At 40.0% G+C, this 24,770-nt stretch overlaps 1 protein-coding gene across 5 annotated transcripts in view; it reads right to left on the reverse strand.

Moving 5' to 3' along the window:
* CTNNA2 (catenin alpha 2) overlaps nt 1-24,770 on the reverse strand; it is a 944,841-nt gene that overhangs the window by 36,342 nt on the left and 883,729 nt on the right. For all 5 annotated transcript variants that reach the window (XM_032474170.1, XM_032474172.1, XM_032474171.1 and 2 more), the window contains 4 exons: nt 23,361-23,474; nt 14,669-14,850; nt 5,469-5,574; nt 1,837-1,971 (listed from right to left, as the gene is read on the reverse strand). In XM_032474170.1, coding sequence (XP_032330061.1) covers nt 1,837-1,971; nt 5,469-5,574; nt 14,669-14,850; nt 23,361-23,474 — 537 coding nt within the window. The remainder of the gene's footprint in view (nt 1-1,836; nt 1,972-5,468; nt 5,575-14,668; nt 14,851-23,360; nt 23,475-24,770) is intronic.

The raw sequence follows: 24,770 nt of genomic DNA on the forward strand, positions 1-24,770 counted from the left end.
CCAAGAGCAGGCCCATAACTGAGCAATATAAGCAAACCTTTATAATGCGTTGGACTCAGAATTATTATAAAGTTGTTTGACATTCCTCTGAAAGAAGCCTTCTCCCATGCAAGGATTTACGAACATTGCCAACAAGACTCAAAGAAGGAAACAGGCTTCTTGACGGTGCTCTCAATCTCAAACAACCTCTGTAAATGCCAACAGTGCTAGTGATGAAAGCCAGTGATGGTTCGGACTACAGCTACATGAGGAGAAGACAATGCAAGTGATGCTCTGGCAGTGACGGACAATGAGAGGATGGCGGAGAGCAACGCTGCCAGGGAACCTGGCTTAGAGGAGGCTGTGGGGCCTGAGAGTCACAGGGATGCTCGTAAATAATAAGATCTGGAAAGTGACAAATGAAAAGCACACGAGGCAAGCGAAACAAAAAGCACTCGGTTCCACAGGTGCCAGATACAGACGGACATGAAAGCTGAATGGTATGGGAGATGCTACCGCTGAGGCTGAAGATCAGAAAGGAAGCAAGGGAGATGCAATGTTTCGATCACTTCCTGGCAGAGAGGATCTTGGTAATTACCGACTTGGCGGGAAGGACACATTGCAAGACAGATTGCTCTTGGTTGTGGAAGAATGTTGAAGCAGGATCATTTTGGAAATGCAAAGAGGTGACTATGCTTTGGGAAGAGGCACAGAATTTACTGGGCTCCGGGTGAGACTCTGTGGAACAGGCTTCCCCAATGGCATCTCCATGCAAGCCAGATCAGCTCTTTTCCCAGCTGTCTTCTGCAAGCCAAACAATATAGGAACTGAAACCTTTGGGTTCAAGAATGATTTTTCCATATATATATATATATTTTAACCAAAAGGTCAACCTGCTGAATTTCTGGAAATGACTTAGGCGAAGAATTGAACTTCATGACCAGTCTGGTATTCCCAAGGCATTCACCATGTTGATAATGTTATTCTCCTGGTAATGCCACACTTCAAATGGCAGCATGACGGGTGACTGGGAAAAGAACTTTAGGTGGCAGAGCCACACTTTGGAATTTGCAAATAATTTACAATCGATGGCACCTCGTGTTGAAAAGAAAGGGACTGAGGGAGGAGAAGAAGCCAAGATGAAGAACCTCAACACATGCATTTGGAAATCTTGCCAAGAAATCATGATTCTTCTGTTCCCTGAACGTCTTTCTTTGCATTTGATGAAAATGGACTGGATATTTACATTTCCATGAGAAGGGACGCACTGAAGTGATTGAACAAAGAAATATATAATTGTTAGTGTTTGACAACTCTGTTAGTTTTTGGCAACAGCACATCAACCTGTATTAAATTCAAACATTTTCTGGCTTTTTAGGGTTCCTGATAACCTAGTATGCATTGGAACCTGATGAGTGGAATTCCTATTGTTTTGATCATCTCTAACATGTGGACACAATCCACACATGGAGAGGCTGGCTCCTGAACAGAGAATGAAAATTACTAGGACTAACAGAGGAACGTTGACTTACAATGAGTAAATATACAAAGCCCCAAATAATTATAATAGTCGCAGCTTGGCCATGAGTTTCCAGACTACGAAATTAGTTTTCTTGTGAAGAATGGAGATTTTACAAGGCCAGTATAAACACGGGGTAATTGGAAAATCAAATTGCTCTTTGTGAGTTATTGTAAGGTCTGGAATAATGGTGATAACATTTATTTAAAAAAAAAAAACAAAAAACCTCCCTATGAATCACTGCAGTTCGGTGTTTTTAGCAGTACTGTTGCCAAGAATGCTTGCCTCGGAAGCACAGCAGTGGGAGCTCAGATTCTGAAGCCCAAAGCCCAGCTTACCCCTGACACAATGAGCTCTCCTCCCAGGTTCTGGACTTCTGCCTTCACCTTGCTGCAGATATTGAGCTGATGGCAATACAAGGCAATTCGCTGAAGGTAGGCTAGCAGGTCCTGCTTACACGCCGAATCAGGGCACTGCAAAACATTAAACAAAAGTGATCTCAGTTAGTAAGGACTTTTCAGCTTCTAACACTTGCTGAATAAGAGCTCTGAGAAGACAAGGTTTCAGTGTCAAATACCTGAGTTACATCCATCCAACTTGACGTTTTTATAGTGCGTGTTAGGGAGGGTGCAGGTTAGAATGGTCAGCCTTACTTTGATAAAATTCTATAAGAAGAATATTGAAGATCTCGCGGGAAGTCTTTTTGGGACTTCTGTGCACACTGATGAGTGTTCCACCAGGGATCCTCTAAGCGACTCAGAAAACCAAATATGCTGCAGGGTCTTCCCTAGGTGGCCCCTTCAGTGTTCACTGCATGCAAAGCTACTTTAATACAAAGCGACAGACCCTAGATGGGAGTCATTCTTTGCGGCTGTCTCTTTGCCATAATATAGAGTAGAGTTTCAATTCAATTAGTTGGGGAGGGGAGGGGATCACTTGCTTCCTTTAGCTTTCTAGGAAATGCATCATTCCTTAAAGCAACTCTACGGCACTTTTTGGATTTCTATATTTATCGAAATTTTAGCAACGTGATAAAGTTCCTTTAAACAAGAGACTCTGAGAAGGGCCACGACCACTGTAAAAGAAACAGATTTGAGTAAAATTAATTTGAAGCCAATTGAAACACACTCATAAGAGTAAAAACAGAACCGTTCCAAGGATGCACCAGAGTCAACTGTGGCCAGGGATTCTGAATTCCCTCTGTAACTTGAGTGGGTAGATGCCCATCAAATACACACTGAGCTTCGCTGAACACTTCCACAGACATTTACATGATGCCCTAAAGCATTTCCAAAGCTTCAATGCCAACGGCTATTCCGTAATTGAAATGCATTTCCATTGTTACTGAAAGCTTAGCTCAAAATTCTCCAGGACTTTGTGTTGTTCCACTTCAGTCTGGCATTTGTGAAAAACATCAGATCACCAGAGCCTCAATGGAACAGTTTAAGAAATGACTACTTCCAGCCAAAACCGAAGTGTCTTATTTAGAAAAAGAGTATGAGAGAAAGATTCCAGCTAAGTTTCCTTCAAGCTCAAGAAAGAGAATTCTTTCATTAATACTGTAAGCTAGTCATTGGCCACAGCCATTTATTTAATAAATGACAAGGGGGTCTTTTTTTACACATAACACTTACCACTGTGGTCTTTTTTTCACTAACTGCATTTATCAAGAAAGAATCCCACAGAGACTGTTTTTCGCTTTCTGCAAGTACTTAACACTGTAATATTTATCCTACTCCAGAGACTCATATAGGGAAAGGAATTAACTTTTAAATGATGTCTCCCCAGAGGGCTGACAAGGCTTTCGATACAAATATCCTGCAGCAAATTAAAATGAAAGTTCTATCTCAAAGGAACGGTAATTAAAAATGCAACAGTCCATAAAGAGTTTATACTGTGTGCATATCTCAAATCTCCATAAAAATATTTTCAGGCAAAATACAGGCGACCTTTCCATTCTTTGGAAATGCTCATTCTAGTCAGTTATTTGAAGTATTTAAAACACACATCAAGGCATGATGGACCAAGAAAAATAACTCGTACAGAATTGAGAAAGAGATGCCCCACTCAGGCAAAACATTAGCAAAAATCACAAGTTGCTCCACAACTGACGGCAGGAAGAATGCCACAAAGAGAGGGCTATGTTTAAAACTTCATCTGTTTTTTTCTTTAAAGTCATCCTTAAATAGCATTTTAATTCTTTGTCACAATCTCGAAATAGATCTAGAACCCTGGGATTTGTGTATGTGTGCATGTGGTGTGTTTTCCAGGTATCAAAACTCTTCGGGACTAGCCTCCCTGTTGCACAGTTGTTGGAAATAAGGATCCAAAATTACAAAATTAGAAACAAGAACCACAATAAAAAATATTGAACTCAAGGAGCCTAAATATTCTGAGAAACAGTTTCCGCCAGTGATATTCAGGGTCTAATGGAAAAGCAATCCAAAAGCCACCCATTTTTCACCCCCAGGAAGAAGTCCATGCTAACAAAACTCATTTCAGAATTGCCCATAAATCTCTGGTCACTCCATTCATCCCAACACTTGCAGAAAAGAATGAAGCACTCTTGTAGGTGTGTTTGCGTGCGTGCATGCACATTCTCAAGAAAATTCACTGTCTCTCCTCTCCTTTGCATGAACTTTTGGGGATCCACCTGGAACTCTGGAGAGAGGAACTCAACCTTCGGCAAACTCAAGAAGCCTGGCAGTTGGTATTGCCCTGAAACTAGCGATTTAATGATGGTCTTCAATCCCTACAGATTTCAGGGGATTCTCAAATTACGTTGATATTTAATGAATTATCTTTCTCAAAAATTCAAAAGCAAGCAAAAAACATTCCCTCGGATTAGCCATCATAGTTGCAAAAAAATTAAAGTGAGGCAATCCATGCGTTTACTTTAAATGTAATCCTTATAGTTTAATCTTAAGTTTTTCTTTTCAGACTTTGCAAGAAGAGTGAATTTGGTACTGAATTTAAGGATTATAGAATCAGTATTTAGAGGAACAGCCTAATGTTAAGGAATGAGGGAGGAAAACTATAAAAAGCAACTCAAGAATCACAGGAGACCAGGGCCATCTATGGAGAAGGAAATGGTTCTGTATCTTTCCGTGTCTCCAGAGTGCATGACTGTAGTCTAGCAAACAAAGTCATGTAAATTACTGTTTATGTAATATTTTCTATTTTGGAATCTTAATTTACATTTTAAGACATTTTCCTTTATAAAATGGTTCAAGTTATAAGCCGCTGTTGCTGAAAGAGACAAGGAGGAGTTATCTGGAAAAATCTACTGCTGAAAGTCTCCTTACAAGAGATGGAACGTTACTGCAACAAGAATATTTAGAACAGGCTTTGAGGGTTCCAGGTCAGCAAAATTAAATGAAAAGTGTGGAAATAAAAGGAAACATCCAGAGTGAAACTGACAAGTATTTTCACGTGTATCTTGGTTCCGTCTGAAAGTATAAAAGATACTCTGAGAATTTCATTAATCTCTGATCCCGTTGAGTCTGGATGGAAACAAAGCTGAACTCTAGATGTTCCTGATTCGGGTGGACAATCCCATTAATGCCAGGGCATTGATTATGAACTATACAGAGCACCACTGTAGTGAGATCAATATTAAAGGAGTGAAGTTCTTTGTTTTTCTTCCCCCTGGTGCCGTGTGATTGACTTTCTGAAGGAGGACAGCTGGATAATCCATGATTCTTCGGGGCTTATGTCTCTCAGATAGTGGGTACTCTTGTTTCTCAAGGAATTTTGATCGCTAGATTTACAAGACCCTCCTTAACGGAATCTACCTTTGCCGTCAATGCAATCCCAGCAAAGTTAGAGGCCAGTTTATAACATGTTAGCGATTCTCTACAGTTCAGTGTTCTTCAGGGGCATTTTATAGGGCGCATAAAACCCATCCAGAACCCAAGTGCTAGTTAACGATTCCACTCGGCATGTGCCTCCCCCTCCCCCCTCCTTCTACCTGATCAGCCACAGCGCGGGCTAATTTGTCCATTCGAGAACCTGCTTCGGCAATTTTCTTGGCGGCGTTAATGACATCAGACGTATTTTTCAATGGGCCTTTGCCTCTGAAACAACATACACAGCATAATTAGTGATCCACTTCATGGCAGGAAACAGACAGACCTACCGTGCTGTTTGTCTGGGACGCTGCTCTTGTGTTTGATTTGGCTCTGGCCACGGTAGAAGGAATGCAAATGTTTTCTTGATTCACTTTGATTTCCAGGTGAATAATCCACATTTCTTCCATTGATTTTTAGTGGCTATTTTCCCCTATTTTGATGTGCATGCTCACATTTTATTCTTGACCTTAATTGCTATATTTTGAAACAGTGGTCCGTTAACAAAGATGACCGCCACAAAGGCAATGGGGATTTCCCATGTAAATGCTGACCACGTGCCTGTGCTTGTGTATGTATTTGTCTTCATAACAACCCTAACAAAGAGGCATCATCATTCTCATCTTAGAGAAGAGAAGAATTGACTGAAATGGTCAACTCATCTAAGTTTATGCAAATCATAAGTGATAAATTCTAAATTTAAATCTGAGTCTAGCCAAAATAAATGAGCAAACGTTGTCTTTCATAGCATGCCCAGCACTATTATTACATGAATTACATTTTTAAGTCCACTTCGAGAAACCACTGTTTCTTGCACGTAACTGAGAACTGTTTGGCCAGAATTTCAGGAATCTGTTGAGCTCTTATTCTTGCTGGTTTCTGCACTTCTGGGACTGACTTACAAAGGAACACACAAAACACTCAGCGATAGTCGATGTCTTTCTGCTGCCAAACCATTGCCCCAATATTTTCATATAAAGTTTTCAATTAGGTGAACTGTTTAATATTACATGTCTTTTAAATATTTCTTAGCAAGGAAAAGGAAACTAGGCTGCGTCATAAATCTTTAAACAAAATGTTGCATATGATATAACTTTTCAACTCTTTTCTTGAGCAGCACATAAAATAATAGATTAAATACATTTATTATTATATTTTTTAGCACGGTTACTGGTCTCCTTATATGTATCTAAAAATCAATGCCTTTTTTAAGGCTACAAAATTATAGTCCACTAGTTAGACCAGTGGTGAGATATAGAGCAAAACTGTTCAGAAGTGATTTATTCAGAACGCATAGGGCTACACAGAGTAGGCAATGACTGTCATTGTTATATAATAACATTTTATAAAACGAAAGGCGTAAAATGACTTTAGAAAATAAACATAAATGAAGGGCATTTTATTGTGATTCCCTCTTGATTTTCCTTCTGGCATTTTTAACGTCAGTAACTAAAAGTAAAATATATTGTGTTCATGTCATCGCTGAAACAGGTACATAGGGGACTTCAAAACTTGAGAGACTTCATTTTGCTCTGGTAACATGAACTCTTCCACAAAAAAGTTCATTGACTTCTTTTCCGGTTGCGTATAGAGTTTTAAATGTGGACAGGGGTTTTACATATGAATTTTATATAATTTGGGTGCATTAAAGATTCCATGAAAATATGGCTCCCATTCTCTAACATTTTTTAATTTTTCTTTTTGAGGGGAGAGATAATTAGCTTTCTATTTACTTCTGTTTAGTGGAGTTGCTGGGGACTGAACCCAGGATCTCGTGCAAGCTAGGCACACACTCTACCACTGAGCTATACCCTCTCCCCTCTAATATTATTTTTTAAATTATGTATAAATAACTTTTGGTTTGGGTTTCTATTTGAAAGGAAAATTTAGATTAGAATCTTTCAATATTTAATAATATTCTCATTATTATTTATTTCTCCAACACTTCCAAACCTTAGAAAATGGTTTTTTTTTTTTTTTTTTTTTTTTTTTGCAGTTTTACTAGGACACAAGATTTGCTGTTACTTTTTGCCTTCATCTTAACTCATTCACAAATGGCTGCACTATGCATGATTTTTTCATTAGTAACAATCTTGGTGTTTGTTGAATTCAAGAATTTCAAAGGGTTTGTGGAAATGCTCTCTCATGAACCTTACATGATCACTTTCAAGAGTTGACTGATTCTAATAAACTGTGCTAAGTCAGTAAAGGACATTGATAGAGACCTGAACTTCCCTGAGGCTCAGGCTCCCATATGGCAGCCATTTATTTATGAAAATAAATAAACTGAAAACTGGCTCTCCTCCCCCCAAAAAAGCAAAACTGATGCAGAAAATATACTTAGCTTGTTATCAAGAAAAATAAGGAGAAAACAAATATTCAAAAGTAAAATAAAAGTTTGTCAACTGACTATACTTTAATAAAATTTTTTTTTAAATTTTAAAAAATGTTAAAAGTATTCCAAGGAAAAAAATTAAAGTAAAAAAGGTAACATTTAACTAAACTTAGAAAAGAGAAAATAGAAAGTATCATAACTCTACTTTCCTCAAATGCATGTAAATAAATTTGAGAACCTGGATGAAATAACTTTCTATCAAAATATAATTTACCAACTTTGACCAAAAAGGAGCTTCTGAAAAATCAACAGAGTCTGATTTCCATGGAAGAAATAAATAAGACTGTCAGAGAGAAAGCTGATCAAAAAAATCAGTAAATCCGGAGAGTTTTTCAGGGGAATTTACTAACCCTTTAAAAAGAAGATAATCCCTATATATTTAAACTCTTCCAGAATTTAGAAAAGGAAGAAAACAAATATGCGCCCACGCACAGTGATGGCTGTTGACTAGACTTACTGTGGTGACCATTTCACAAAATATAAAAATACTGACTGAAAAATAAAATGTAAATATAAAAACGTGAAACGTTCTAATTAACAAGAAAAATTGTCAACTGCCGAACGAAGAGTCTAGATGGTCGTAAGTACTTGAAGTGTGTACCTTCATGGCTTCATCAGGATGAATTAAGAAAATCACTCAGATCTTCTTGAAATCCTGCATATCTGGCATAGGGTTCTGAGAATCACGCAAGATGTTTCTAAGAGCGTTTCAAGGCCCAGATTTCTTTGAATATAGAATTAGTGAAATGACCCAGTTTCTCCAGATCACACACAGAAGAGAAGGCAGATGTAAAAAAAAAAAATAGTTGTGCTATTTTGGAGAGTTAGCTCAAGTGCCAGGTTGTCCCTGACTAATAGTAACTATTGAATAATTACTATTGAATAACAGAATTATCTTTAAAAGAGAAGATGCTGAACTCAGCCTACGCACCAAAGGTAGCATTTTTGTTTAATGCTATCATTGCATAGGTTGGGAATGAATGCTGAAACTTGGGTAATGATGGACACTTTCTATAATTCTGTGACAAGAGGTTAATATTGAGAATGTATCAAAACTCCTACAACTCGATACTAAAATCAATCAACTTGATCTTAAAAATGGGCAAAGGACTTGAATATACATTTCTCCAAAGAAGATCTACAATGGCTAATCAGCGCATGAAACGATGTTCAAGCATTAATCACTAGGACAATGCACATCAAAACCACAACGAGATATCATCTCACGCTCTGTGTGATGGTTACTAGAAAAACAAACAGAAACAGAAAAGAAGTCTTGGCAAGGATGTGAAGAAGTTGGAACCTCTGTGCACTGTTGATGGGGATGTAAAATGATGCAGCTGCTGTGTGAAACAGCACAGTGGTTCCTCCAAAAACTAAACATAGCGTTATCATATGATCCAGCAATTCCACTTCTGGGTATACGCTCAAAAAATGAAAGCAGGGTCTCAAAGAGGTATTTGTAGACCCATGTTCATAGCAACATTATTCACAATCCAAGTGCCCAAGAATAGACGAATGGATGAACAAAATATGATATATACATTTATTTAGCCTTAAGAAGGAATGCAAGTCTGACACAAACTACAACATGGAGGAACCCTGAGAACGTCACGCTAAGTGAAATGTGCCAGTCACGAACAGACGAATACTGTACGTTTCCACTTATATGAGATACTCAGAGTAGTCAAATTCATAGAGACAGAAGGGAGAACGGTGGTTGCCCGGGGCTAGGAGGGGAGGGGAATGAGGAGTTAAGTTCAATGGCCGGAGTTACTGCTGGGGAAGATGAAAACATTCTACAGATCGATGGTGGTGATGACTGCACAACAAAGTGAATGTGTTTAATGTCACAGGACTGTATAATTAAAAATGGTTACAATGGTGAATTTTATTGTATATATTTTTCACCGCAATAAAAAAAATGACTAATTTAAACCACCAAATGTGGCTAGTGGCTACTGTATGTGGACAGCACAGGTCTAAATGAACAGCAGTCATTGGAATAATGTACTTACATTACAGAAACGAACAAACAAACAAACAAAATGGCCAACAGAAAAAAAAAATGTGTGTATCAGCCCAGAAAAGAGAAGATTAGAAATTTGGGTCTTCCTATAGGTCGACAGCAGTGCTAACAAAGGGACTGTCTCAAAATGATGGTTTATACCCTTTGTGTTTCTCTAACTTCCATCAGATTATTTTGGGCATCTTGGAAGGTGCTTTGAGGAACCTTGTGACCTTAAAGACAGAAGCCATCTTACTGTTCTATTTGGAACATGTTTTCACTTTTCTTGGGAAAACATCTAGCCATAGAACTGGCTCCATCATATAGATTCATGTAACCCTGTCTATTTTGGTAACAGGTGATTCTTATACAGGGGCCAATATTTGGAAGCTTTCCCAGGAAGTGGTCACTTCAAAAAAAAAAAAAAAGAGTCATGGAAAACTATTAACACATCACTGCTATCTACAATTTAACAAATGATTCATATTTATTTCAGGAAAAGGTAGGAGGTATTAATGTGAAAAATCAATATGTGAGTGCATTCAGAGTTAATGTGCTCAGTACCCAGCATCCTTACATTCTGAGTTAGTCCAAATTAAAACCATTTATTTGCTCTCGCTTTCTCAGTACCTCTAACTGATCAATATATGATGTGACTCTCCAATAACAAGACGGAGTGAGTATGGAGTCTATCTGTGAATGTACTGCATCGTGGAAGCCTCCTTCCAGAACCAGAGGTCCATGAAACATCCTTGGGAACTAGACTTCACCGATCAGCTGAAGCCGTACAAAGACAGCACAGCAGAGAAGCTGAATTAATCTGGGGATTAAAGCGAAGTCAGGTGAGACTGCAGGATGAGTTGAACTATTCAAGGAGATAACATTTATGTTATAGTCTTGAAGTTGAAGTACAGATACGCACAAAAATGAGAAGAAATCTAAGGGTCCATAAAGGTCAGCCTTGGATAGCAAACTCAAGATTTTTATTTTCTTCTATGAAAAGAGGAGTCAGGCAAAGTTTTGGTGCAAAGGGAGCTGGGTGGATGTCCCTGAATGGCCAGACATGGTGCGGCATGGACGGACAAGGGTCAGGAGTTGGAACGGAAAGACCAGTCAGGCTGTCACCTGGACTGAAGTATTGAGGGTCTGAACTAAAGCAGGAATGAAGTTTTGGAAGAGTGGGGTGATTACATGATATTTTTAAAGTCCATTGCTCAGTATTTTATAGTTGATTGTACCGTGAAAGTTTTTTGTTTGGTTTTTTGTTTTTGTTTTTGTTTTTGTTTTTAACGCTGAACCCAGTTCCTTTCAAGACCAGAAGTGACAGTTGCTCTCAAAAGACAGCTTTGTCCCTTGCTATACAATTAAGCGCTGTTGTCTTTCCTGACCTGCTGTCCTCTGCATGGCTTTGTTTTGTTATCGGGGTACAAGACTGGCACAAGCTATTTCTTTCTGAAAGTAACATGAGAAATATGGATTCACCCTTTGCCGGACAGAGCTTCTGCGATTGCCCAGGAGATGGAAGTCAAGAACTGAACAGGAAAAAGACAGGAGGCATAATCAGGTTTATCCTCCATGAAGAAGTTATTACACAAATAATGAGGCAGAAGTTCTCCAATTTTAATAATAATGGAGTGGGTATCGTTGAGATTACTGAATCAAATTAATGAATTAGCTACTATAAGAATAAAACAACAAGATAAGAAATGCAAAGGTTTGTGCTTTTTTTTTGCACTCAAATACCCTTTAAACATATGATGTGAGGAGAGCAGTCAAGTTTCAACTCCTACTCAGCTCTATACTTTCCTTTAAATAAGCAAAAATAGTACACAAGAGTCATTAGAGGTCCAGGGCTGAAATTATCCCTCCTTAAGGTGGAAAATGCAAGGGCAATAATAATAATGCATGTGGTCAACTGTGGTGAACTCAGGTGAGAGGCACCATGAAAGGCTCAAATCAGCTTCCTCTTTGCAAAGGAAGAGGCTCTGCAGGTGGAGGCAGCAGCAAAACCTCCACTTCCTGTGTCCCATCTAAACCTCCACTTCCTGTGTCCCATCTAAACCTCCACTTCCCGTGTCCCATCTAAACCTCCATTTCTTTGCGAATTTGAAAAGACACATGTACCCCAGTGTTCACAGCAGCACTATTTACAGTAGCCAAGACATGGAAGCAACCTAAATGTCCATCCACAGATGACTGGATAAAGAAGTTGTGGTATATTTATATAATGGAATACTACTCAGCCATAAAAAAGAATAAAATAATGCCACTTGCAGCAACATGGATGGAACTAGAGATCATCATTCTAAGTGAAGTAAGGCAGAAAGAGAAAGAAAAATACCATATGATATCACTTATATATAGAATCTAAAAAGAGAAAAAAGAGGACACTAATGAACTCATCTACAAAACAGAAACACATAGTAAACAATCTTATGGTTACTGGGGAAATGGGGTAGAAGGGATAAATTTGGAAGTGTGAGATTTGCAGATACTAACTACTATACATAAAATAGATAAATGACAAGTTTCTTCTGTATAATACAGGGAGCTGTATTCAATACCTTGTAGTGACCTGTAACGAAAGAGAATATGAAAAGGAATATACGTATGTCTATGTATGACTGAAACATTTTGCTGTTCACCAGAAATTGACACAACGTTGTAAACTGGCTATACTTCAGTTTAAAAAAAAGAAAGCAAATGGTCCATTTCCATCTCACACCCTCTTCTGTTTCCCTAGTTACTAATATCTATAACCCTCCGTTTGCCTTCACAAAGGAGCACAAACCTACTCATCAGGCAGTGGGGAGAAAATGATAACCAATGGCATTCCAGACATTTCATTATTCAAATCAACATCAAATGATTATCTGAGATCCCTTGGGAATTGAAGTGGCCTTCTTTTCACGTTCAAAACTGTACTTTGATTAATAGAAAGTCTGTCTTACTTAATATCATCTAACGAGACCCCCGCAAACATCCCTCTCCCTTGGCACAGTGATGCAGAATCTTGAGCATTAGGAAATGTTTCCCTGATCTAAACCAGCAACCTGACGAGACTCATCATTCTCTTTAAATTGATGAGATTATCTGTTCAAGTGATGTTATTAGTGCATTGTATAATATCCATCAGATAAAGCACTGATACAATGTTAAAATGCAGCAAATTAAGTCATCACAGGACTTGAAAAGCAATGAGTGAGGCTACCATGATAGTCTGGATTGTAGGAAGTTCAGACTTAAATAATGGCTCGGACTGCGTCTTCCTACTATAATTTTTTTATGTGAAATAAATCAGTGACGCCAATGAAGGCTAGCCAAATGTACAGATTTGAACTTCTAATGAATACAATGACATTTAGAATCTCGAAGGTCACCCTCATAACATTCAAGGCATTCCACTGAAGTCAAAAACAATTTTAAAATACTTGGAGAAAGGGCCAAGCGATGTCATGAGTACACACTGGCCGGAGGGAAAGGGAGGGGGGTGAGAAAGGGACACTTTATGCTTTATTATAACCTGTAATCAGTTGTAGCCCTTTCTTATCAAAAACAATCAAGAATCATTAAAAAATCACCACCCCAAGGTAGTGTCTTGACATTGCCACGTATCTTATATAGCTTTAATAACAAACACCATGTTGAATTGTTAAGAACATCTTTGCTCATGTGTGTCTGTGTGTCTGTTTCCCAGAAAAAAAAAATCTACAGTAAAATGATAGTTTTCATTCGGATGGCAGCATAATTTACACGGACATTACCTTTCTCGATTTTTAAAGCTTCCCAGCTCTCCTGTGATGCTGGCAAGAAGACTCTCTATTTCCCCACTTCACATATAAAGACAGTAAAAGATGGATCCAAAATCACCCGGTATTTGGATGAAAAATCCAGGGCTCTTTCCATCGAGCTTTGCTGTCCCTTGGCTTGCCCTTTGTGTGGCAGGAAGGACAGCCAGGTCACTCCCCTTAAAGAGGAGACTGAAAACGCAACGGCAGACCCAGCAGTGACCCCGGGTGAAGAGGAGGGCTCCTGACAAAATTCTGACTGGCCTCTTGATTCATTAAAAGCACTGCTCAGAGCAAAAGGGACTAGAACTTACGCAGTGTTTCATTTCCCTGTCAGAACTACAGAATCAGATTGTTGAACCTGCTTCTTTGCATGTAAGGGTAAAATGTGAGCTGAAGTGTATGCTGGATCATGACCTATGTTACATAAAATATATATTGTAATTATACATGTACATCTATTTTATTTATAATTATATTATATTTTACTTACATTTTATTTTAAAATAGTATTTATTTTTTATTATTGATTATTAAATTAATATTTAAATTAAAATATTGAAACTAAAATATTAATTTTTAAATAAATTTATTTTAAAAATATAGATTTTATTTGTAATTATATTATATTCTATATTTCATATAAAATGTAATTATATGATATGGACAGAACATGTCTACATGCCCACATATATATTATATAATATATAATATATACATTACATGTCTACATGCCCACACACATATATGTGATGCATATATTCTCCAAAGAGACAGCAGCAAATAATTCATCTTATCTTCAGAATAATAGTTAAACAGACTATAGAACAGCATAGACCAAAAATGAGTCACCCAAGGCCCAGGGGTTTGATTGTATGATCAGCTGGGGATAGATAATTAAAACAATGATAATTACAAAGATGACTCTGCTCTTTTTGACCAAAAGGACCGAGCTGCTAAGCATCTGGTCCAGATGATCTGGACTTACCCACGTCCAGGCTATAATACCATCCCCTCGCTTGGACTGTAGTGTTTTAATTTTTCAGCAGGCATTTCACATGCTAACAGGTGCTGCCACGCTTCTGTTATTTTTAACAAGGAGACCTCTGCCTTCCCGTCTCCAGGCCTCACCTGGTGAAGTCCGTCATCTCCATCATGATCATGCACATCTGCTTGGCCAGCACGATGATGTCATTGCCACTGTCGTCCCACTTGGCCACTTCCGCATCCAGCTTGCTCTTTTCTTGGTGGAAAATCTCCACCTGCTCAGCGATCTTTGCCTTCTCCTCCTGCGGCAGCTGTGCCATGATGGCCTGTGTGGGTTACAGAAGAGGTGTGACCCCTGGTGACAAAGGGAGCCCAGGCAGGAGGTGGCTCTGCCTCCTCCAGTTAATGGCAAAGCCAGACCCCGACAAGGCTTCTAGGCTGTCCCACCATTCTGGAGAGTACGTGTTCTCCATCCCCAGAAAAGACCAGCAGGGTCCCCAAATTCCCTGTCCTCATTCCCACATACCAAAAAAAAAAAAAAAAAAAAAAAAGCAGGGATCCAAAAGTATGTGCACATTCACAGTCACAGAACTTCTCTGTCGCTTTGATGACATATGTTTGTTCAAAAGAATCTATTCCTGACAATTTTTATACTTGGTCTCGGGAAACTTTTACCAGATGAAAGAATGCACCTCTTTCAACACTCAAATCTGTTCAGGGAAGGGAAAAAGGGAAAAAAAGGCCTTTTGTCTCTGGGAAGGGAAAATAATTTTAAACTACCTGAGCACCCAAAGTAGGGTGGGGAGACGGTCTATGCATGTTAATGGAGTCGTCCATGGTTAGCTGCCAAACAAAAATCCCCTACCCAGGGCACTTCAGGAATGGCATACCTAATCCCAGCCCTCCGCTGTGCAAATCCTGGGGCGACCATGGCTCCCTGTAGAGCCTAGAATTACGTAGGCAGAGAAGTTGTGATGGAGTTAAGATAAAGGATTAGGAAGCAAAGGTTGATTTTCATTAGTTGCTAGCTAAGGGATTGTAGAAAAGAAAGAACTATAAAGTTGATTCTCACTATTCATAGATTTTTTTTTTTTGCAAATTTGCTTACTCTCTAAATTTATTTGAAACCCCTAAATCAATATTTGTGATGCTTTCAGTCATTCACAGACATGCGCAGAGCTGCCCCAAATTTGAGTCATTGGACATCCTCGTTCCCAGATGAACCTGAACAAGGATTTCTCCGCCTTCTTGTTTCAGCACTCATACTATAAACAAGAGTCCTTTCTGCAGTCCATTCGATACCACGTTTTCCACGTCTTTGTACTTTTCTTTAAAAAATAATTTTATTTTTTTAATGAAGGTATCGCGGATTGAACCCAGGGCCTTGTGCATGCTAAGCATGTGCTCTATCCCTGAGCTATACCCACTCAGTCACATCTTTGTACTTTCTGTTGGTGATTTTGCTGTTTAACGTGGCCCAATTAACATTCATAGTGCTGAAGTGTGCCATCTAGTGTCTCTAAGCACAAGAAGGCTGCGATGCACCTAATGGAGAAAATCCGCATGTTAGATAAACTTCGTTCAAGCATGAGTTTAAGGGTTCTCGGCTGTGAGTTCAAGGTTAATGAACCCAAACTATCAAATAAAGCATCTAGATAGAAACACTCATTAAACAAGATTATGTGTTGATTGATTGGCTGAAGGAAACATTAAGACTGGCAGCTCTCAGGCACCTACTCCTGTATTTCCCCTGGGAGCAACGATTCAGTAGTTGCTAATGAAGCATTTGCGGTGACTTTACAGGACAGAGAGGCCACGAATAAAGAGAATCAACTGTATTTATTAAACACCATTTGTGTCACAGGCCCTGAGCGAAATGTTTGACGTCACGTCATTGCATCCTCACAGGACCATTTGCAACCTGCTTCATTAAAAGGAGCACATGCATCAGTGTGTCAACACTGGCACCCCTCTGGTTCTGGGACCCATATTCTCCAGAAGAGAGGCCAGGAGAGCATGATCTGGGGTGGCTACACCTTTTGCAACAGTAAAATAACACATGAAAACGGCTTCTAGGGGAAGGGGGTGGGAAGGGATGAATTGGGGATTTGAGATTCACAGATACTCACTACTATGTATAAAATAGATAAACACCAGGTTTCTACTGTGTAGCACAGGGAACTATATGCAATATCTTATGGTAACCTATAATGAAAAAGAATATGAAAAGGAATATATGCATGTGTATGTATGACTGAAGCACCATGCTGTACACCAGAGATTGACACAACACTGTAAACAGACTACACTTCAAAAAAACATACTAATAAGTATAGATCTGAAAAACAAAAACTGCTTTCTACCCTTGCAAGGTGAGTGAATTGTTCGAAGGAGAGGTGGCTGATATCGAATAGAAATATCAGTGGCTATAACCCCAGAAAAACGGCTCAGCCAGGCTCTGTCACTGACAAGGGCTGGGACCTCGTTGCTCCTGGATCAGATCCTTAACTTTCTATAATGTAACAGAAGTAAACAATGACCTCGAGACGTTAACAGTGGAACGCAAATGAAATAATAAATGTGTTATGTGTTTGTCCGAAAAACAGTTACATTAAGTGTGTGTGGGGTTATTATTAACATTAGATTAACATTATTTCTGTATTAGTTTTTTTTTCCTTCCAACTAAGTAAGCTTATTAGTAGTTGCCATCGAAGAGAAGGGATGGGCCCAGAGATTGTGTGACTATAAATGGGTAAGGTTCCTCGAGCACACGCATGTATACTGGGGACTGTGCGAAGAGACTTACGAACGTCAAAAATTTAATCTAGTTCATTTTTTCTACAAGATTAATACTGTGACTAGCCCTGTTTTACTAATGATGATTCCAAGACCCAAAGAAGTTAATTAAATTCCTACTAGCACAAGACTAATAAGCTGTCAGAAAAGGATTCAAACCCAGGTCAGCTAACACCACGCTTAACCACTGTGCACACCTGCGTCACCAGGTATGGCCGTGCAGGTTAGACACTGCACAGTGGCCCCCGCCCAGTGGGGCCAAGGCCACTGAAACTGCAGGCTCCTCCGCCAGGCTGAGCATCCTGCAGACGAGGCTTCATCCACCAGGGCAAGGGATGCCTTTGTTTGATTTGCATAAAGGCGTCCGTGGACTAGCAGCTGCCAGGATGCTTCCTCTTACACAGACAGCCACGTCTGCTAAATCCCATGCACGTGTGTGTGACTCTATATAAGAGTGATTGATGCATACATGCATGTACACAAGTATGTGTGTGCATGTATACGTGTGTGTACAAAAATTACAATCCATATTTTAAAAGCCAGACTGGTGCAAATTCAATAGCTAAGTATTTAAAATACCATCATTTGAAAAATATTTTAAAGTACTTTTAAAAACTGTATTTGAAAAGATAGTTAATGTCCCGAAGGGTCTGTTGTAAACCCACATACGCAATCCTGTACTAATTCCAAGGTAGCTCTTCCAATGCATGGGAGATAGCTCTGGATTTGCTAAAGGTTCCTGAAGCATTCCTGTCTGGTGCTCCAACGCAGTCTTAGGTTCATCTGTCACCTCATACAAAATTGATGATCGTGTTTTACTTAGACCCCACACGTCCTAACCAGCATCGTTTAAAGCATCCATTAGGTGTTTCTCTGTAAAAAGAATCTACAAAACTGCCTGGCAGACCTCCAGACTCTACATTCAACCTCCAGACAGGAAGCGACAGACCTACCATTGTCCCAGGAGGGTTAATTTGTGCACTGAAGGGTGTACACATGTCTGCCAACTGCGTCGCGTGGAGTTTCAGTTGCGCAGCTTAGCGTTGGAAGATTAACTGCCTTGCTGGGACCCTCTAATTTCTATTAATGCCCTGTCTTTTCTCTGAGCTTCCTGAGGGCAGAGGCCTCATCCTGCACAGTGTAGATGTTAAATAAATACCTTTGGAGTGACTGCTTAGGCATTTGTCCACTCACTGCATTGACGTGGTTTGAGAGGAGTTACCAGAACTGACAGACATTTTCTAAGGGCACACGTCTGAGGAAACACTGGCCCCTTCCAAGCAGACTGGCAAGGGAAGACGTTACTTTGACTCTAAGGGGTGCTTGACCCGCATAAGGCACTTAATGGCGCGTGACTTGTGTGTTAAGAGTCGTTCCGTTTGCTTCCGCTTCTATCTGCTCCCCATGAGCTGAAGTCGTTCCCTAAATATTCTTAAAATGCTCTTGGCTTTTAAAAATTCATCATTGACCTTTTCTCAAACTGGAATTTAAAAAAAGGTTATCTATAAACAGTCGATCACAAACTGTGAAATTTGCAAGTTAATCAAATTAAAATTCAACACATGAGTTTTAATTAGGTCTTATCAATGGAACTCAGCAGTTTGAAATGTTAACACAGTAAAGCCGATCTAGCTAGGAAAAAAGAAAAAAATTAGAGGCCGGCTACATTGAAATCAAGTTGATTGCAAAATACATAGCATGCAATTTTTCATTCCCTCAGACTAAGGAAACATGAGGACAAAATGATTTTCATGGCCGGGGTGGGGGGAAGAGAACAAATCCACTTTTCCGTTTGTGTGATGTGATGACCTGGGGCTGTCTGGGGTTTTCTGCTGCTTGCCGTGGAGCCGAGCACAGCTGTCCAGATTGCTGACCTGGGGCCCCAAGTTGGTGGCATCAGAGACTTGAATCCACAGAGTTTCTGAGCACCTCCACCCCAGGCTGCCAGCCTTTCTCCTGAACGTCCAATCATTTGGGGAAGATTGTTCTAAACTTTTCTTATTAAATGAAAATGCAAATTACTGACACAAGCCAACAACGAACCAGCCCAGAATCGTGTCTTCAATCTAAATCTCAAAGAGCTTTTCTTCCAGTCGCAAAATGATTATATTTTTAAAATCTCAAAATGAAAAATGACTTTTGAAGTCTATGGACGTGCAAACTGACAAGGGTTAGTTTCTTAAGCACAGAGCAAGAGTCTAACGTTAAGCCTTCAAGTACATGAACGTTTATAAATAATGATTAAAAGGGTTAAAATTCAATGTGCCCATTTCTACTCACTTGGTTTTAAAGCAGGACAATAAACGCGAGTAATTAAGGTGTGGGTCACCTTCACCTGTCTCAGCTGTGAGGTGAGCTGGACAATTGAGGTTATTGCTCCATTAATTCAAGTAAAAACTTTCATGATGGTCGAAATTATCCAGGTCTTTCAGGCTAAATTACTGGTTGACCCTCTAAGGAACGTGCCTTATGCTACAAGCATCACCTTCTTCACCAACTTAACATTATGTAATAACTTTTGTGATGTATTTCATCATGCAGTTCTTCTAATGGCATTACGAACTAGGCTGCTGTATGTGGATATATACACACACACATACACGGAGAGGAGGCATGGAGAGGCTAAGAAAGTTACCCCAAAGCCACACAGCTCAGCCAAGCCCATATTTAAAATCAAGTTTGTGCGACTCCAAATGACATATTTTATCACCAAGGTTAAGTGTCCAAGAGTTGATGCTGACCAATTTACCTATATCAGCCTGTGAAGAAAGACTTTATAAGATGTCACGTTTAGGATCAAAGGGTCTGATCATTTCTACATTTTATCAGAAGAGAGAATGATCATTCTCATTCTTCCCACCTCCCCAAGCCCCCTCTCTCCTCAAGTCTTGTAGACAAGCAGCAGACAGGGTCCCACGAAGAAAACAAACACTCCAAGTTCAGAATCTGAGAGCGATGCTGGAGTGGACAGTGGACTCTTTTCCCTCACCCGAAACTCCTTTTACATTAATTTACCATTTTCAGAGATGAATTTCTCTGAATGAAAACAAGAATTAACAGAGGAGGACTGGCTGCCGCAAAGAGCCCCTGACTTTGTCAAAGACAACTTTTGCCTCCCTCACAGTTTTGACCAAGTTAACACACTTCTATGGTCAAAAGTTCCACCATCTGTCATCTCAGCAATTCAATGCACCCACTTATTTCCAAATTACAGCCATAATTCTATGTCTCTGATTTGTCATCATTTAATTATAGGCTTAAATAGGCTGACTCAGTAAGTAATGCCCACACGACAGGTCTCAAAGGCAAATCAGCAGGGACTGGATGACAGGGGCACCTTGTTGTTACTGTCCTGGCCCATGCTCATAATTCACTCTGAAAAACCTTTCAGTAAAGGCCACGGCCCTTCCACCTCCTGAGTGAAGAAACCATAGATGGTGTAGACAGGTGCCACCTGTCTTCACTGACTTGATGTCTGATGTCAGTGACATGCAGGAAATGGAAGTACAATGTGACTGTATTCTTCCTTGTGGGAAGTGGGACTAAATACGCCATTTTGCCAAGATGGTGATTAAAAGATTACAAGATAAGGGTTGTTGTTCCATATGCCTTAGTCTTTGAGAAGACAAGTCAATGGATGCTGGATTCTATCAACACTAAGCTGCAATCAGTCACTCAAATTGACTTTGAACTAATGAATGTTGGGTGAATGACTCAAACTTGCCCTTTGTCATCGATGGAAAAATGCTGGTTTTAACTTAATTTTGAAGATGAATTGACTTGAGAGATGAATTAGTTTCGTATTATGCCAACACTGGCTCAAAAGACTCTCAGCTTAACTTCCCTATTTTCAACATTTTGAGAGGAGTAAACAGAATCTACGAGGTATTTTTAAAATAGGGGGCTTCGTACTCTTGCATACTTTTCTGCTGTCACCAGCCTGTGATTAGGAAAGATTTCTCTTCCAAAGGATGACAATTTTCAGAGTCATCCTTTACTGAGCACTTAATGTATGTCAGGTGTTATGCTCATTATTTTACAAATACTAAATAACCAAAATATTGAAAAATCCTAAATGTCCATCAACAGATGACTGGATGTGGTATGTGTGTGTGTGTATGTGTATATATATATATATATATATATATATATATATATATATATATATATATAATGGAATATTACTTAGCTGTAAAAAAGAATGGAATAATGGAATAAAGCCATTTGCAGCAACCTGGATGAACCTAGAGATGATCATGTTGAGTGAAGTAAGTCAGACAGAGAAAGGCAAATACCATACGCTATCACTTATATGTAGAGTCTAAAAAAATGATACAAATTCTATTTACAAACCAAAAACAGACTCATGGACGTAGAAAACAAACTATGGTTACCAAAGAGCAAAGGGTGGGGAGGGATAAATTAGGGGCTGGGGTTTCACAGACATACATTACTATATATAAAACAGATAAACAAGGACCTACTATAGAGCACAGGGAACTATATGTAATTTCTTGTAATAACATAGAATGGAAAAGAATCTGAAAAGAAAGTATATACGTCTGTATATGTGTAACTGAATCACTTTACTCCTGAAACTAACACTGTAAACCAACTACACTTTCATAAATTTAAAAGAAAATAATTAAAAGCTCAGAAGAATCTTGTTAAACAAGTCTATTATCCACATTTTACAGGCGATAGGACAGACGCTCAGGGACACTAAGTAACACGTAACAGAGCAAGGTCCTCACTCTACCCTTTATAATTCAAAACCAAGTCTGTCTGAAATCAAAGCCCGCGCATCGTCAATGCTCTGGCTTTTATGCTCTCATCTCCCCTATCAATGACCATCTGTATCTTCCGGATCATTTCACTGTTGGATGAGACTATCAGGAGAAATGAGATTTTAAGTATAAAGACTTGACTCAGGAGAAAGCTGGGTCTTTACTGAGTTCTCTTTATTTTAACCTCTGATTAGTTCTTTCCTACTTTCTCACAATTCCTAAGCCAGCGTGAGATTTCTGGGGCTTCCTCGTCCCTCTCCTAAATCACCATCTCTTTCTCAACCTCATGCCTCCCTATTCATTATCTTTCCTCAAGTAAAACTTAACAAAGAGAATTAGCATATCTGATTCTCAGTTTTACTATAATTAGATTATTTTTTGCCCTATGGAAACCGAGCCTTTAAAGCAGGAGGGTCTCGCCCCCTGTTGCAACCCCCAGGAGATTTATCTCCTGCCACCTGCCTTGATTACCTGCATCTGCCCTCCAGGAGCTCCCTAACAGGACTGGTCGGATTCCACGATCCTCTTTGGAACACTTGGGTTGATGGACAGTGTCACAGAGCATTCAGGAGTGTTCAGATGTTAGCCAGAGTGATGACCTTTCTGTTGCTTAAGCTGGTATATTTCTAGTATGTGTCTATAATTTCTTTTCCTGTCACGTGGCAGATGGATCTGGGGCTACGGCGCTGGCCGTGGTACTGGGAGGTGGAGATGTTCTCTCTCTACTCTGATGGCCTTGACCAATTTCAAAACATGTGGTCTTGTTTATCAGAGACCCTGGGGCAAGAGTGTGGAGCAACAACAGCCCCACTCATAACAAAGCAGAACTCTTAATTCTCCATCTGTGATCGTCTCTTGTGTCATTAACAAGCTTGGAGACTTCAAGCAGAACCATGGTGTCTGTGCCAACGGAAGACCTGAGCATTCCTGTGTCCCTTGGTCATTAAAGCATCTAAGCATGATCTCCAACCCCCACAAAATCCACTATACGCAGAAGTGTTTGCTTTGATGTGGCTGCTATGTTTCGAGTGATGGAGAATGGAGTTAGACAGAATCAGAATCAGTGGTGGTGATGTCCATTGTGCAAAATATGAATTGCTAAAAACAACCCCGATCGCCAGATGAGAGCACAGGATTCTGAGCCATGTATCTCTAGGGTTCCAACTCCCTCCCTGGAAATCAGAAATCCCCTCGAACCAGTCTGGTGAACCCAGCCCCTGTGCACCAAACCAAAGTCCTGAGTGTCCACTTACCCGTGCGCTCTGCCCGGCAATGAGCTGGTCGTCCTCAGTCTGAACACTCGTCCGGCTACGCACATCATAATCTTCCTGCTCAAAGTCTGAATCGTCCTCTAGTTCTTCTGGGGTCTAAACATACAGAGGGAAAGAGAAAACATCAACACACAGCTCTCCCTTGACTTACGTCGGGGTTAAGTCCCAACAAACCCACTATAAGTTGAAATTAAGTCAAAAATGCATTTAATACACCAGCCTACCAAACGTCAAAGCTCGGCCTAGCCTACGTGCTCCGAACACTTCCGTTCGCCTACCGGTGGGCGAAGTCATCCAACACGGAGCCTGTTTTATAACAGCGTGTTGACGAGCTCATGTGATGCGTTCAATACTCTATTGAGAGTGTAAAATAGAATGGCTACCTGGGTATGCAATGGCCTTAAGCGGACTGACTGTTTATCTCCATGACCACATGGCCAACTGCGAGCCTCTCTGCCTATTTAATAATAACAGATGATGTGCTTTAATGGCTTTCCATGTGCCAGTCACTGTTTTCTAAGTGCTTGAAGTACGCTGACTCATACAGTTGTCTTGACAGTCCTATGATGTGTTTTCTCCAAGTCGCACGTAAGGAAGCCGAGGCACGAGAGGTTATAGCTCGTTCAGAGTCTTCTAAGGCGGGCAGTCTGAAGCACGCCCTCGAAACTACCGTGCTCTGCTAATGCTAAGAGGAGGGACTCAGGAGGCAGCAAGGATGGTGCAGGAAGGGAAGACAGTGCGCCAGTGTGAGGTTCTAAGCTCAGCTGTCGTTAGTCTGAGAGCTGACGGTCACCCACGACCGGCCTCTTGGCACACAGTTGCAGCGCCTCCCAGGGCTCTGTCTTTCAAAAGGAAGGGACGGATCACTCGCAGCACTGAGTATGCAGTTGCCCACTCCCCACCTAAAAGGACACATTTCCATTCTGCTGGCTTCCTTGGCCGCCTCGGGGTAATGAATCAAGTACGTTATTGATGAAGTCTCGAGACTGGTCAGACAGGCATAAAATGGGGTCCTTGGTGCCAATATCACATGACGCCTAGGGATTTTCCAAGCTTTGGCACATTACTCTTGTTTCCTTTCTCTCTCACCATCAACCTGATTAATATTCACTCAGTCATCTACAGAGGTTCAAGTTTCTTGCACAGGGATATTAAAAGAAAGAGGGAAGACAGAGGTTTTGTTCCCCTGCTTTATTAACTAAAGCAGGGGGCGCGCTGGGCAAACCCTGGTTCACATCACTGGTGGTGTTTCCATTGTGGACAGAGACAAGCGTCTCGGCTCATTTCTCACTCTCCTGGAGTGTGCAGAGGCACAATTACAGCGAGTTGGTAAATTCTGCTGACAGAGGAGATGACAAGATTGCACACACTTTTCATCATTAGTTTTTGAAA

This window comes from Camelus ferus, chromosome 36 (assembly GCF_009834535.1).
Source record: "Camelus ferus isolate YT-003-E chromosome 36, BCGSAC_Cfer_1.0, whole genome shotgun sequence".
Taxonomy (NCBI): domain Eukaryota; kingdom Metazoa; phylum Chordata; class Mammalia; order Artiodactyla; family Camelidae; genus Camelus; species Camelus ferus.